We start from the raw sequence: 17,497 nt of genomic DNA, 5'->3' as shown, positions 1-17,497 counted from the left end.
CTGGCACATACACATTTTGAGTACAATACAAGCCAGACTCTATACTTTTACATTTCATTCAATTCTATTACATTTGATCCTTTAAAATGTTTCAAATATAAAATGAAAACAAAACAAAACAAAACAAAACCTTTAGAAAGTATTTCATTCTCCCTCGAAACTTTACGAAATTCTACCTGATACAAAACGCTCAGCTTGATGAAAGGAAAAGCTGAGTCTGAAACATCCTGCAGGGGGATATTTTTCATTCTTCTTCTCCTGCCCTAATTCATACCAGCCTCAGGATGCTGTCAGGGTTTTTACCTGGACCAATTCAGCAGCAACATTGAGTCGGAGTGAGAGAGGTAGTTCTTGAAGGGCTCGAACCAATGACTCACAATCCACATAAAATGCTGAATTCTATATATTAAAAAAAAAAGATAGGTTAGTGATCAAGATGATTACATATGACCTTTCAGAAATAAAAGAGCACAGGATGATGGTAGTAACTGTAAAGAAATCATCTATTACTTTTAGCTGGGAGTAATTAGATCATAAATCACACTTGATATGGTTCTAATTTCTACCATCTCTGAATTAAGATAATAAGCAAAACCAAAACCGCCTTCTTGAGCCACAGCTCAGGCTGCCAGAGCAGCAGCAGGGTGGTGATCACCTCATATCAAGACTGCATGGAGGGACTTCCCTGGTGGTGCAGTGGCTAAGAATCCGCCTGCCAATACAGGGGACATGGGTTCGAGCCCTGGTCCGGGAAGATCCCGCATGCCGCGGAGCAACTAAGCCTGTGCGCCACAACTACTTAGCCCGCGTGCCTAAAGCCCGTGCTCCGCAACAAAAGAAACCACCGCAATGAGAAGCCCGCGCATCACGACGAAGAGTAGCCCCCGCTCGCCGCAACTAGAGAAAGCCCACGCACAGCAACGAAGACTGAACAAAACCAAGATAAATAAATTTATTAAAAAAAAAAAAAACTGCATGGAAACCTGGAACCTGTGGATGCTCTTGGAATTACTGAAAAAAATTCAAAGCACTTAATGAAATCTAACTGGACATCTCCCCCAGACTCAGATGGCTGGCCTTCAGGAGAGCAGGGAAGAGCTATCTCACCGGTCAGATGGGGATGACAGTCACGGCCAAAGAAGCCCATGAGGTATACGCTTCTCTCTCTTCCAACCAGAAAGCAGAGAATGGAAACTTACCCTCCAGCTGGCAGCACTTTGTGTGAGGCCAACACTAAAAGTCCCTTGAACTCCCTTTCCGTGCATAGACGCAAAATCCCATCCAGGCAATGCCCTCACAAATTGACCGTATCTGAGAAAACGTTCCAGGTTATCGCATGACCCCTAACAGCTGCTTCTAGGTGCCCTGGCCACCCAAGAGAGGGAAAAACTACAAGGTGGCTGCCACATTAGAGGCAGACACCGCGGACCACCTTGTCTACCAAGGGCTATCACAGACCCAGGTAGAACCATGACTTACGCTGCAATCACTGATTTCAAGTCAGAGAAGAACACCCAGGGGTCATGGAGTCTAATCTCGATTCCACTGTAAGGATGTCTTGGGTAGATGGGTTTATAATGACTGGAGGTGGGGAGTCACTCCTGGTGCTCTCAAGTAGAGCGCCAACACTAAATCCAGACCCACTCAAACCCCTGAGCCTCCCAACAGCAGTACACAGGGATCAAAAGAAGCAATATAGCTTTTCAACTGCCCTTCTGAAAGTTTCCGGAGATGGCTAGCTCTAAGGTAAGCAAGGTTGGCAGCAGCAGATGTGGCCCCTCACCCTGGAAAAAAAGGAACTTACATCTAAAAACACAGAGTATTTAGGGAGCAGGACGGAGGATAACAAAGCAGGAGAGTGGGAAATGCACTACATGCGCAGGTCTTGCCTCGGTCCTGCACTCAGCACATCAAGTGCTTGATCAAGACCAGCATGGCCAGTCTTTGTTTCGAAGTTTGGAGAAGACCTCTCAAAGCACTAGAAAAGTGTGATCCTGAATGCTTAACCCACGAGTAAGTCGCCACATTACAAACTGGAAATCTCACCCTTCCCACTGCCAAGGTGTCTGCAAAGTCACCCGGGTAGACCCCCTGCTTTCAGCCTATAAAAGAGCGAGAACTTTCCATCCACGATGCCTGCCAACCATTCACCTGCTGCTGTCTCAGCTCTCTAGAGAAGGACCACTGAGACATGCTGGGGTCCAGCTAGAAGTACCCAAACTTCCTCCCCTCTTTTGCATCATGTGTGACATGGCTACAAGGTATATCGTTAACAATGAAGAATCTGTGAGATCCAGGGAATGGCCAGGCTGTGCTTATGTGCTGAGTCCCAAGTGATGGCCCTTCAGCTGCTGGAGTGTCTCTGTTCCCCACGTCTCCAATTCCCACCCACCATCCAAGGCCCAGGTGACAGGGCACCGCCTCCATAAGGACCTCAAGACACTTCAGCCCAGCACAGTGATTTCTCCTCGTCTCCCTGCAGCAGTCCTAGAGCCTAGAACCGACCATCGAACACCACCATGTAAGAAGACTTCCCCTTCTTTGTCACCAGTTTGTCCCCTAAAGGGCTAAAGCTGAAGGCCTTAGATATAAAGGGAGCTGAAGTGAATTGCTTGTAATAGTAAAGTGTGAATTTGAAAATAGATTTAATTGGAATAACCACCATGAATTAGCTTTTTTGCTCCATGTTGTAAGTAACTGGTGGGTCATCTCTGCCCAGAGAGCCCCATCCCCACCTCCACCTGGCCAACCCTGACAGTCACTCACAGTTGGAGCACGCAGCCTGGCCACCCCAGTGCCTCCTCTCCTGCAGACTCGGAGGCTGGGAGCAGGAGGCCAGCCTTGACTGTTAGAACAAAGTCCCTCCACCCCACTTCTCCGCCATCAGTGTGTGCACAGACTCGGTGGTGAGAATCTATTCCGGAAGGTTCCTCCCTGTCCAGGAACCCAATCAGACTCCGAGTCTCAGTGTCTGTGTAAAGGTACACCATTTGGTGAGGAACGAACCTACTAGAAACTCCACTTACAGCCTCTGATCAGACCATTGCACCTTCCTCAAGAGCTACAGCACTCACTGCCCACATTCATTTAGGGACTCAGGGACCACGGGGACACTTTACAGTGGAAGTGCCCAGATCAAGTGACACTTTAGAGAAAGCTGGGGCGCTTTCCATGGACAGAGCGTCAGGCCTCATTCAGAACTGCGCTCTCAGGGGTGGGCCTGAGTGTCTGTTCCCTTAAGAGCCACGCACTCAGGGACCATGGCGTGCCACCCAGTGCTCAGTGGTTGCTTGAGGAAGCTCTGCTGACTAAATAAGTCACTAGTCAACACAACTGAAAAATGGAATGAAAAAAAAGCTTCAGATGATTTTCAAAAAATAATGGACCTATTTTTTTCACCCTCAGTTCTCTTCCCACCCATTCCCTCCTCACATGTCCCCACACTGTCCAAAGGACAGGGCTGAAAACCCCACTCATGGATTGAAGGGACCAACTCCCCTGTGGTAATGGGGCCAACACGGCCGAAGCAGGGACCCTGACGGCCAGGCCACGTTCCCCTCACCCTGCATGTGAGCCACAGAGACACGAACGCAAGTCACACAGACAGCACTGGGCCCTCTCCCATCAGGGTGCCCTTTGGGGCCTCCGCCAGGACCCACTGGCAAACTCCTGACTGCCTCATGTCACTGGCTGTGCTGGGGACAGGGGAGCACATGAGGAACGAATGATAGATAGATAGACAGACAGATAGACAGACAGACAGACAGGTAGATAGACAGACAGATAGATTCTTCTCTTCTTTTTCTCTCTCAAGTAAGCAGAAATAAAGAGAACCGAGTGAGGAGAGATGTGGGACACAAAACAGTGCCGATGGCGAAGTGATGAATTCAGTTTGGGATGTGTCCTACTAATACCTCAACTCAAGATGCACACAATCAAGCTTGCCTTCTCTTGCTCCATCAGTCATCACTGCTCACCTCATCAGCGTGCTGGGAAGCTTAGCGCCCCTGCGCGTCTTTCTTGTCCTCATGTCTCATGTCTGGCCCGTGACGCAATCTACCACGTCCTCCGCTGCAGTCCCATCTGCCAGTGAACCGTCTTCCCTCTCACGGCCCATGCTGTCGGCCCACGTCCCCTCCCGTTCACCCAATGTAATATCCTCCTACCTGCTCTCCCAGCCTCCAGCCTCTGACCTCCTCAGTCCCTCCTTCCCAATATTGCGGAGGTCCAGTCTAGCCATTTCCATTTTCTTGCTAAACAAAACTTTTGCTAACAAGTAACAGTAGTAATAAGAGCTAATTTTGAGTGTTTCCTCTATGTCAGGAACTGCACAGGACTTTTATTTATAATCTAATATAATCCTCATGACAGCTCTGAGTTACATTTTACTATTAGTTCCATTTTACAGATGAGAACTCGGATTTACGCTCAGGTTTGCGTCTCTGAAGTCTATGCTCTGACCCACAGGCTAAACTGCCCCTAGATAAAAATGAAGACCAAAGCACTGGTACTAAGTGGCCCAGACCCACCCTGGAAGCCGCCTCTTCTGAGAATCCACACTCCAGCTCCACTCCAGCTATGCCCCCGACTCTGAGCAGCCCTGGTCTTTCAGATCTCCTCATCATTCTCCTGTTGTTCCCCAGACAGAACCTACCAGAACCATACTCATCCACCAAGGCCCATTCAAATGATCTTTATCCCATGCTCCTACTCTCAATCACTTCCAGCCCAAAGCAGCTTTCTTCCACAGTATTATGTTCATTCATTTATTATACCACTTATTTTATGTTGCATTCTTTTTCATTTATCACGTAAATATTTACCAATCATCTACTATGTGTCAGCCACTGTGCTAAGGTAAGGGGCCTCGGGCGATGAACAAGCATAGTCTCTGTCTCATTCATCTTCCAATAAGCTCCATCTAATAAAATATCTAATAAAGAACATGTGTTTTGATAAATGAAGAACCTTAGAATTATCTGTAACTCTCAGGATAACAAAATGTTCTCTGATAGCCAACATGGTTCAAAGGAGTTGAAATGTGAGTTGTTTGGCTTTCACTGAATTCCTTCATGATCTGCGTTCGTCTGTTTACAACTTGTCCTAGAATTCTAAACCATACTCAGGTACATGCCCAAACAGACCCAAGCAAAAGCAAATATTTTTAATTCCCAAATTTTTCTATATTATAAAACATACTCTTTGTACAGTGACAGGAAGTCATTTTACAAGTCACTTCCCTCCCCTCAGCCTTTAAGTCAATGTCCATCCCAAACAACTGAACGTGATGCCAGCTCACCTGGGGGTGTGAGCCACCTACTGTGTGTGTACTGAGCTGACAGCGGAATGGGGAGGAAGGTCCCGCCCTTTACCCGTCAGGTCTGCTGCTCGCTCTCCTGTCTGAAGCTGTGGGCAGGCTTGTCTGATCACTGTATCAGATAGTATGCTCCAGCCCCGGAGTTGGAAGCATATGCCACGCCAGCACTTACTCATTCTCTGTGCATTTTAAAAAGGGAGAGAATACCTGTCGTCTCTCGTACGGAAAGATTCAGTGAAATCCTGCCTGGAGAATCATCAAAACTCCTTGGGAAGAAAATATGGCAGGAATACAAAGCAAATAAAGTGTGTGGGTGTTATGGATTCACTGAAAGACTTCTATGCTACTTGTTCTTATTTTACAGCTTTATTCTCCTAATTATAGAAGAAGAGTTATTTAAAACTATAAAGTTAAGGATTTTCTTACCTAACACCAAAAACTGTGGGAGAAAAAAATTAATTCTCAAGCCTAAGATGAATTTTCACAGAAAGGGAAAAGAAGGAAGGCCAAATGGCAAAGTAATCCACTCAAAATCGTGACTATAAACTTTCAGCCCTGCAACCCAGTCTATATGAACTATAGTCATATATGAGCTATATAAGTAGTTCACATAGATGGCCAGGTATAAAGATCAACTCCAGCTCCAAGAGCCTGTATAATTTAAGCTCCCTGAAAACTTTCTGAGCAATTTAGGTAACTGAGGCTGAACTGTACATGAATTACTAGACTCTTCTCTATGTGAAGTCTCCATTTCAACAACAATGTGAAAGGTGCTGGTCTTCAGCCCTGAGAAGAGCCAATCCACATTACAGACAGAGCTTCACCTTACCTGTTTGGGGCACGAAGCTTCACTATCCCACTCTTTCTCCTCGGCAAACCGGAACTGTGAGAAGGAGTCCCCTGGGAATAGAAAAAACATACAATTTTATGTCAAAGCTAAAGGAGAACACTCAGTTCTCTCAATTTCCCTTTGGGAGTAAAAGTGCTGTTTCTGAAGAGCTGACCATCCCAAACTCAGTGATATCATTCAAAAGAAGGTCCTGGCTTCCGCATCTTTCCACATCACCTGTGCCTAGTGGGTACTTGAAAATACTATTGGCAACTGTATTCATTGCTTCATTCAACTCTCAATAAGCCACCATCCTACATGCTTCTTGAGAGACAACTGAACAGTCCAGGCCTGCAGACCATGGCCATCTCCCCATATTTAGCATATTTTCATCTCATCTGCTTAATGTATGCAAGGAAACATATTTATGATTTTGGGGGTGGGCACAGCAGAAAAGGAAGGAGAAAAACAGAAATGAAGGAAAGCAGTTCTCAACTGATCCACAATATGACAGACTTAAAATATCTCTTTGAGGCGAGGTTATTACCAATCTCAACCATCACTCTAAAAATCACCTGGTTAGAATGTCAGATACAAAATAAAACTCAAAGAATGTGCATTAGATTAGTTAATGTGAATCATGGTGCACTGCTCTGAGCTCTTGGAATAAAGGAAAATGAATCAAGATAAACAAGCTTGACAGATGATTCCGTACAGCGAGCTTCGACACAAAGCTTATTTTGTAAATATGTACTTATCTGGTTATTTGCATTAAGAATAGCCAATTTATAAATAATTATTTTTCCACCTAGCTTTCAGGATCCTCCAGAATGTGATCCTACCTCATTAACCCACATTTGCTTCCTATTTCTTGGCTTCGTGCTCCCAAGTCAGCCTCTTTTCACATTCTGAACGTACTTCATTTTCTACCCTATCCTTATTTCTTTTTTAATCCTTCTCCCTTGTCTGGAAGGCCCACATACTTCTACCCATTCATGTCCTATTTATACTTTAAGACTCAGGTACAGGCCCACTTTCTCCTCCTATGATATCTCTCAGGTTATTTAGCCATAGAATCCATTCTTTACTTCTAACTTAAAAGAGGGGGAAAAGAAGTGAAGAATTCTGAATTAAAGAGATAAAGATAAAATCAGAATCTAAACCATACCCCCAGCATTTCCAAAACGCATGGATCATAACATTTTAACACTTGACAAGATCAAATTCTAGGTAAAAAAGACCAAGAACATCACTCTTTATCATGAGAAAGGGTAAAATCACTACCATTAGTCATTGGCAAATCAACTTGATCCCTCAAAAATTATGATATAAAGAACCTGAATAATATAATTAATAATGTCTTGTCTGTGCATGTGGATGTATAAGTGTATTGTGATTATATGTGGGTACTTTATAAATATTTGTGCAATATTAATATTTTAAAAGGACAATTGAAAGGCTACAAAAAACCTTTAAAAAACTCCTAAAATGTAGCAGTCATACAAACCATATTTGCTGGTGATAAACATTTGTAGCACATATAGGCAAAGAGCCTGTCTCTTACATACAAAGAGAGCTTTTGCAAATCAAGCAGAACAAAACCACCTAGTAGGAAAACAGGAAAAGGGGTGAGAATAAGAAATGCCAGCAGCTAATATATATATGAAATAAATCGTGAATAAATTAAAAATCAATCTGGTAGATTTTTTAAACTTGGTCGAACAGCTGAATGCCTTACTCAATAGTGTTATTTTTGGCATTCCTGAACTTCTATATTAAGAATGATCCTATGATTACATAGATCCTATAATATGTAATCAGTACAAGATAACAGTAATACAAACAAGGCATGCTCTATGTATTTATTTTTAATACCTGAATATTCCACTTCAAATACAGGTAAAATTCCAACAGTGGTTAAATAGTTTGTTGCAAACCTATTCTCTTGCACTAAACAACTAGGAACACTGCCTCCCCCTCATTCCCTGCAAAAGAAAAAAAAAAAAAAAATCTATCTGAAGACACTAGAGAGCTACCAAGACAGTCAGGGTGTGAGGGACAATGGTCCCAGATTGAAGAGAAGCACAAGGAGGTAAGTCTAGCATTTAGAGCTACTTTTCCCTTTGAGGCATTTGTTAAGTTTCCAAGGTGGTGCTGAGAGACTGAAAAACTGAGCATAAAGTAACAACCAGGACGTTGTGGAGCTGCAGAGAGCTTCTGCTAGTCTTATGGTACTGGGTGGGCAAAAATGGAGTTCATGGCCCATGGGTGAGGAAGAGTCCTAGACAATCAAGACTTTCGGGTGAGACCCCTGAGGACTACATCTTAGAAGGAAGGATCAAGGAGGACTAGGACGGCTTTACAAAGTCTGAGGCAAAGCAGTGAATCAGCTCAATCTCTCATTCTGACTGAAAGAAGCAAAAGTTAATCCTTTTTGGAGGAAAATGACATTATCAATAACCTAGAATTATCTCTACTATATTTTGGATACACAGTATCCAAAATTCATTTAAAATTCATTTAAAACCATCAGATGTATCAGGAGATGAGACCAAGATGACAGAAAACTAAGAGAGAGGGGAAAACAAACAAACAAAACCCAATCAAAAAATGGGCAGAAGACCTAAATAGACATTTCTCCAAAGAAGACATACAGATGGCCAAAAAGCACATGAAAAGATGCTCAACATTGCTAATTATTAGAGAAATGCAAATCAAAACTACAATGAGATATCACCTCACACCAGTCAGAATGGCCATCATCAAAATGCCTATAAACAATAAATGCTGGAGAGGGTGTGGAGAAAAGGAAACCCTCCTACCCTACTGGTGGGAATGTAACTTGGTGCAGCCACTACAGAGAACAGTATGCGGGTTCCTTAAAAGACTAAGAATAGAATTACCATATAACCCAGCAATCCCACTACTGGGCATATACCCAGAGAAAACCGTAATTCAAAAAGACACATGGCGCCCCAATGTTCATTGCAGCACTATTTACAACAGCCAGGACATGGAAGTAACCTAAATGTCCATCAACAGAGGAATGGATAGAGAAGATGTGGCACATATATACAATGGAATATTAGCCATAAAAAGGAACAAAACTGGGTCATTTGTAGAGACGTGGATGCGCCTAGAGACTGTCATACAGAGCAAAGTCAGAAAGAAAAACAAATATCATATATTAACGCATGTATGTGGAATCTAGAAAAATGGTATAGATGATCTTATTTGCAAAGCAGAAATAGAGACACGGACTTAGAGAACAAACATGGATATCAAGGGTGGGGGTGGGATGAACTGGGAGATTGGGATTGACGTATATACACTATTGATACTGTGTATAAAATAGATAACTAATGAGAATCTACCGTATAGCTCAGGGAACTCTACTCAGTGCTCTGTGGTGATCTAAATGGGAAGGAAATCCAAAAAAGAGGGGATATATGTATATGTATAGCTGATTCACTTTTCCTTACAGCAGAAACTAACACAACATTGTAAAGCAATTATACTCCAATAAAAATTAATTTAAAAAAAATTAAAAATAGAGTTGCCATATGATCCAGCAATCCCACTCCTGGGCATATATCCAGAGAAAACCGTAATTCAAAAAGATACATGCACCCCAATGTTCACTGCAGCGCTGTTTACAATGGCCAAGACATGGAGGCCCCTAAAGTCCAGTGACAGATGAATGGATAAAGAAGATATAGTACATATATACAATGGAATATTACTCAGCCATTAAAAAGAATGAAATATGATGTTTGCAGCAACATGGATGGACCTAGAGATTATCATACTATGTGAAGTCAGACAGAGAAAGACAAATATTATATGATATTGCTTATATGCAGAATCTAAAAAAAAAATGATACAAATGAACTTATTTACAGAACAGAAACAGACTCACAGACTTAGAAAACAAACTTATGGTTACCAAAGGGTCGAGGGTTGGGGGGAAGGATAAACTGGGAGTTTGGGATTGACATATAAACACTACTATATTAAAAATAGATAACTAACAAGGACCTACTATATAGCACAGGGAATTCTGCTCAATATTCTGTAATAACCTAAATGGGAAAAGAATTTGAAAAAGAATATATATATATATATATATATATATGTGTATATATATATATATATATATATACATATATATATATATGAATATGTATAAGTGAATCACTTTGCTGTACATCTGAAAATAACACAACATTGTAAATCAACTATAGCCCAATATAAAATAAAAATAATTTTTTAAAAAAGAGACAATAGAAAAAAATCCAGTTATCAGACCCGGATCTTATGATTTGCAATGTAAAATTTTCAAAACTAGGAAAAACTATAAAATCACAATGACATCCATGAAGTCATTTTTTTTTTTCCTTTTCCATTATGGTTTATTACAGGATATTGAATATAGTTCCCTGTGCTATACAGTAGGACCTTATTTTTTATCTATTTTGTATATATAATTGTTGGTATCTGCTAATCCCAAACTCCTAATTTATCCCTCCCCCGCCCCCTTCCCCTTTGGTAACCATAAGTTTGTTTTCTTTTTGTTTGTTTGTTTTTATAAATTTATTTATTTATTTATTTATTTTTGGCCGTGCTGGGTCTTCGTTGCTGTGCGCGGGCCTTCTCTAGTTGCAGTGATCAGGGGCTACTCTTTGTTGTGGTGCACGGGCTTCTCATTGCGGTGGCTTTTCTTGTTGCGGAGCATGGGCTCTAGGCACGCGAGCTTCAGTAGTTGTGGCACGTGGGCTCAGTAGTTGTGGTTTGCGGGCTCTAGAGCACAGGCTCAGCATTTGTGGCGCACGGGCTTAGTTGATCCGCAGCATGTGGGATCTTCCCAGACCAGGGATCAAACCCGTGTCCCCTGCATTGGCAGGCAGATTCTTATCCACTATGCCACCAGGGAAGTCCCCATAAGTTTGTTTTCTATGTCTGTGAATGTTTCTGTTTTATAAATGAATTCATCTGTATCATATTTTAGATTCCACACAAGTGATATCATATGGTAATTGTCTTTCTCTTTCTGACCATGAAGTCATTCTTGATTGATACAAAATAAAGTATTCACATAAAAAATACAAAGAAAAGAAGAAAATGTTTGAGAAAAATAAGGTACTCTAAGCACATTTTGTTTATAGTAGTCAAACTCCAAAACAACACAATTTAAAAATCCTAATAAAGTACATAGGGGCTAATTTTGAAAAATAAGCTGGTTAAATGACTATTAAAGAATGCCAACCTCTCTAATCCTCTCATTGAAGATGAAAGTGTGTCCAGACTTGTCAAAATTATGACTCCTAGAATCAAGAGTACTCCTGGAAAACATGTTACCAAAATTCTCTTCTTATACTGAGACATGTACAGAACAATGGTGGTATTAGTAAACATGCTACTCCTATATCTTGTACATCAGACATTTGGACGTGCAGGAACAATTGGAGACTTCCTTTAAATAAGACAGCGTGGTGCATTCACAATGCATTCAATTCTGCTACTGCTTTATTCTCTGGCTGAGAGAGTTCCTGTCTCTCACACTAACAGAATGAATCAGAATGAAGAAGTATAGAATGGAACCCAGTGAAGAACAGGGAAAGCCAACTATTGTTGACAATGCAACAAACATGGTGAAATGTGTCTTACAAGTCATAAGCATTCAAAGTTTTGGTCACACTCACCAGCTGTGTGTTCAGAAAGTAATTATAGCACAGTGTAATGAACAGGACCAGAAAGCATAAAAGGAGTATAACACTTTCCTCCTCCTTCAGCCAAAGACTAATTTCATGATGTATAAGAGGCTGTGGAACTGCCTTGCTGTGTACTTATACCATATCCTCAAACAAGATGGAGAAGAGCTAGTGCCTATTAAATAGGCTGCTTGAACAACAGCTACAAAATCCCATAATATAATACTTTGCAGATAAGAATACAAAAATAGCAGGCCTGCTAAATCCAATGATTATTTATTAAGAAGTAATTTATTCATTAGAATCTGCTAAAAAAAAAGGGGGGGGGGAGGATTTGAACAAAACTAATGTACCTTGAGAGTTCACATTTTTCCTACATAATAAAAAGTCCCATGTCATTCTATTCCAACAAAGCTGAAGTTGGTGTACATGCAATGAAAGCTGAGATACAGGTGATATTGAAACAATTCTGTATATCTTGAAAGTCAACAACATTGCTCTACTGCCACATTTCTGGAGCCAAAATTAATGATGGATTTTTTTCAATCAACTCATTGTATAAAGCAGCAAAAATATTAGAAAGTTAGATATATGTGATCTTAAGTATGCTTCTGAAAATAATCAGAAAGAATGTTTTGAGCAGTGCACAATGCACATGAAAAGATGTTCAACATTGCTAATTATTAGAGAAATGCAAATCAAAACTACAATGAGATATCACCTGACACCAGTCAGAATGGCCATGATTAAAAAGTCTACAAATAATAAATGCTGGAGAGGGTGTGGAGAAAAGGGAACCCTCCTACACTGTTGGTGGGAATGTAACTTGGTACAGCCACTATGGAGAACAGTATGGAGGTTCCTTACAAAACTAAAAGTAGAGTTGCCATATGATCCAGTAGTCCCACTCCTCGGCACACATCTGGAGAAAACTCTAATTCAAAAAGATACATACACCTCAATGTTCACAGCAGCACTATGTACAATAGCCAAGATATGGAAGCAACCTAAATGTCCACTGACAGATAAATGGATAAAGAAGATGTGGTGTGTGTGTGTGTGTGTGTGTGTGTGTGTGTGTGTATGTGTGTATACACACACATAAAATATACAATGGAATATTACTCAGCCATAAAAAAGAATGAAATAATGTCATTTGCAGCAACATAGATGGACCTAGAGATGATCATACTAAGTGAAGTAAGTCAGACAGAGAAAGACAAATACCATATGATATCACTTATATGTGGACTCTTAAAAAATTGATACAAATAAACTTATTTACAAAACAGAAACAGACTCAGACCTAGCGAACAGACTTGTGGTTACCAAAGAGGAAAGGCTGGGAGAGGATAAATTAGGAGTTTGGGATTAGCAGATACAAACTATTATATATAAAATAAACAACAAGGTCCTATTGCACAGCACAGGGAACTATTTTCAACATCTCGTAATAAACCATAATGGAAAAGAATATGGGAAAAAAAGCAGTGCACAACGCTTCAATTTGGGGGATTCCTTCAATGAAACTCATGATCATCAAACAAATCTCCAAGTCTAGCAGTTAATGAGGAGATAAGTCTTCACCTAGCCTATTACCCAGTCTTTAACTAGTTACTCTTAGAGAGGACAAATTTAATTGTGAGGGGCACCATTACCCTCGACTATTCTGGTAGAACTAGCCAAAGAGTATTGTGCTCCTCTACCTACCTCAGCCAAGCTACCATCTATTTAGTATCATGAATGTGTAGGATGGTACAGTGACTGCAGGAACAATCTAACAGCAGAGAGTGGTGAGAAATGAGAATGCCTGTATATTGTCAAAAGTAAATCTGGAACCAAGATGGCGGAGTAGAAGGACGTGCTCTCACTCCCTCTTGCGAGAGCACCAGAATCAAAACTGGCTGCTGGACAATCATTGACAGGAAGACCCTGGACTTCACCAAGGAGGATACCCCACGTCCAAGGACAGAGGACAAGCCACAGTGAGACGGTAGGAGGGGCGCAATCAGAGTAAAATCAAATCCCATAACTGCTGGGTGGGTGACTCACAGACTGGCGAACACTTATACCACAGAAGTCCACCCACTGGAGTGAAGGTTCGGAGCCCCACGTCAGGCTTCCAAACCTGGGGGTCCAGCTACGGGAGGAGGAATTCCTAGAGAATCAGGCCTTGAAGCCTAGTGGGAATTGATTGCAGGACTTTGACAGGACTGGGGGAAACAGAGACCCCACTCTTGGAGGGCACACACAAAGTAATGTGTGCATCGGGACCCAGGGGAAGGAGCAGTGACCCTGGGGGAGACTGAACCAGACCTACCTGCTGGTGCTGGGGGGTCTCCTGCAGAGGCGAGTGGTGGCTCTGTTTCACCGTGGGGATAAGGACACTGGCAGCCGAGGTTCTGGGAAGTTCTCCTTGGTGTGAGCCCTCCCAGAGTCTGCCATTAACCCCACCAAAGAGCACGGGTAGGCTCCAGTGTTGGGTTGCCTCAGGCAAAACAACCAACAGGGAGGGAACCCAGCCCCACCCATCAACAGTCAAGTGGATTAAGGTTTTACTGAGCTCTGACCGCCACAGCAACAGGGAGGGAACCCAGCCCCACCCATCAACAATCAAGTGGATTAAGGTTTTACTGAGCTCTGACCGCCACAGCAACAGTCAGATCTACCCACCACCAGAGCCTCCCATCAAGCCTCTTAGATAGCCTCAACCACCAGAGGGCAGACAACAGAAGCAAGAAAAACTACAATCCTGCAGCCTGTGGACCAAAAACCACAGTTACAGACAGATAGAGAAGATGAAAAGGCAGAGGGTTATGTACCAGATGAAGGAACAAGAAAAAAACCCCAGAAAAACAACTAAATGAAGTGGAGATAGGCAACCTTCCAGAAAAAGAATTCAGAATAATGATAGTGAAGATGATCCAGGACCTCGGAATAAGAATGGAGGCAAAGATTGAGAAGATGCAAGAAATGATTAACAAAGACCTAGAAGAATTAAAGAACAAACAAACAGAGATGACCAATACAATAACTGAAATGAAAACTACACTAGAAGGAATCAATAGCAGAATAACTGAGGCAGAAGAACGGATAAGTGACCTGGAAGACAGAATGGTGGAATTCACTGCTGCGGAACAGACTAAAGAAAAAAGAATGAAAAGAAATGAAGACAGCCTAAGAGACCTCTGGGACAACATGAAACGCAACAACATTCGCATTATAGGGGTCCCAGAAGGAGAAGAGAGAGAGAAAGGACCAGAGAAAATCTTTGAAGAGATTATAGTCGAAAACTTCCCTAACATGGGAAAGGAAATAGCCACCCAAGTCCAGGAAGCGCAGAGAGTCCCATACAGAATAAACCCAAGGAGAAACACGCCGAGACACATAGTAATCAAAGTGGCAAAAATTAAAGACAAAGAAAAATTCTTGAAAGCAGCAAGGGAAAAACGACAAATAACATACAAGGGAACTCCCATAAGGTTAACAGCTGATTTCTCAGCAGAAACTCTGCAAGCCAGAAGGGAATGGCATGATATACTTAAAGTGATGAAAGGGAAGAACCTACAACCAAGATTACTATACCCGGCAAGGATATCATTTAGATTTGATGGAGAAATCAAAAGCTTTACAGACAAGCAAAAGCTAAGAGAATTCAGCACCACCAAACCAGCTCTACAACAAATGCTAAAGGAACTTCTCTAAGTGGGAAACACAAGAGAAGAAAAGGACCTACAAAAACAAACCCAAAACAATTAAGAAAATGGTCATAGGAACATACATATCGATAATTACCTTAAACGTGAATGGATTAAACGCCCCAACCAAAAGACATAGACTGGCTGAATGGATACAAAAACAAGACCCATATATATGCTGTCTACAAGAGACCCACTTTAGACCTAGGGACACATACAGACTGAAAGTGAGGGGATGGAAAAAGATATTCCATGCAAATGGAAATCAAAAGAAAGCTGGAGTAGCTATACTCATATCAGATAAAATAGACTTTAAAATAAAGAATGTTACAAGAGACAAGGAAGGACACTACATAATGATCCAGGGATCAATCCAAGAAGAAGATATAACAATTATAAATATATATGCACCCAACATAGGAGCACCTCAATACATAAGGCAACTGCTAACAGCTCTAAAAGAGGAAATCGACAGTAACACAATAATAGTGGGGGACTTTAACACTTCACTTACACCAATGGACAGATCATCCAAAATGAAAATAAATAAGGAAACAGAAGCTTTAAATGACACAATAGACCAGATAGATTTAATTGATATATATAGGACATTCCATCCAAAAACAGCAGATTACACGTTCTTCTCAAGTGCGCACGGAACATTCGCCAGGATAGATCACATCTTGGGTCACAAATCAAGCCTCAGTAAATTTAAGAAAATTGAAATCATACCAAGCATCTTTTCTGACCACAACGCTATGAGATTAGAAATGAATTACAGGGAAAAAAACGTAAAAAACACAAACACATGGAGGCTAAACAATACGTTACTAAATAACCAAGAGATCACTGAAGAAATCAAAGAGGAAATAAAAAAATACCTAGAGACAAATGACAATGAAAACACGACGACCCAAAACCTATGGGATGCAGCAAAAGCGGTTCTAAGAGGGAAGTTTATAGCTATACAAGCCTACCTAAAGAAACAAGAAAAATCTCAAGTAAACAATCTAACCTTACACCTAAAGAAACTAGAGAAAGAAGAACAAACAAAACCCAAAGTTAGCAGAAGGAAAGAAATCATAAAGATCAGAGCAGAAATAAATGAAATAGAAACAAAGAAAACAATAGCAAAGATCAATAAAACTAAAAGTTGGTTCCTTGAGAAGATAAACAAAATTGATAAGCCATTAGCCAGACTCATCAAGAAAAAGAGGGAGAGGACTCAAATCAATAAAATCAGAAATGAAAAAGGAGACGTTACAACAGACACCGCAGAAATACAGAACATCCTAAGAGACTACTATAAGCAACTTTATGCCAATAAAATGGACAACCTGGAAGAAATGGACAAATTCTTAGAAAGGTATAACCTTCTAAGACTGAATCAGGAGGAAACAGAAAATATGAACAGACCAATCACAAGTAATGAAATTGAAACTGTGATTAAAAATCTTCCAACAAACAAAAGTCCAGGACCAGATGGCTTCACAGGTGAATTCTATCAAACATTTAGAGAAGAGCTAACACCCATCCTTCTCAAACTCTTCCAAAAAATTGCAGAGGAAGGAACACTCCCAAACTCATTCTATGAAGCCACCATCACCCTGATACCAAAACCAGACAAAGACACTACAAAAAAAGAAAATTACAGACCAATATCACTGATGAATATAGATGCAAAAATCCTCAACAAAATACTAGCAAACAGAATCCAACAACACATTAAAAGGATCATACACCACGACCAAGTGGGATTTATCCCAGGGATGCAAGGATTCTTCAATATACGCAAATCAATCAATGTGATACACCATATTAACAAATTGAAGAAGAAAAACCATATGATCATCTCAATAGATGCAGAAAAAGCTTTTGACAAAATTCAACACCCATTCCTGATAAAAACTCTCCAGAAAGTGGGCATAGAGGGAACCTACCT

At 41.1% G+C, this 17,497-nt stretch overlaps 1 protein-coding gene and 1 long non-coding RNA gene across 3 annotated transcripts in view; both read right to left on the bottom strand.

Annotated features, from left to right (window-relative positions):
- LOC309656284 overlaps positions 1–17,497 on the bottom strand; it is a 374,358-nt gene that overhangs the window by 78,792 nt on the left and 278,069 nt on the right. The window lies entirely within an intron of this gene.
- Positions 1–17,497, bottom strand: part of LOC309656220 (cell death regulator Aven-like) — a 192,332-nt gene that overhangs the window by 4,221 nt on the left and 170,614 nt on the right. The window contains exons 3-4 of the mRNA XM_082452456.1: positions 6,147–6,217; positions 304–399 (exon numbers count right to left, since the gene is read on the bottom strand). Of these exons, the coding sequence (XP_082308582.1) occupies positions 304–399; positions 6,147–6,217 (167 nt within the window). The remainder of the gene's footprint in view (positions 1–303; positions 400–6,146; positions 6,218–17,497) is intronic.

The sequence above is a fragment of the Balaenoptera physalus genome (genome assembly GCF_965194825.1).
Source record: "Balaenoptera physalus genome assembly, chromosome: 2".
NCBI lineage: Eukaryota > Metazoa > Chordata > Mammalia > Artiodactyla > Balaenopteridae > Balaenoptera > Balaenoptera physalus.
This window is presented reverse-complemented; position numbering and strand designations above follow the sequence as displayed.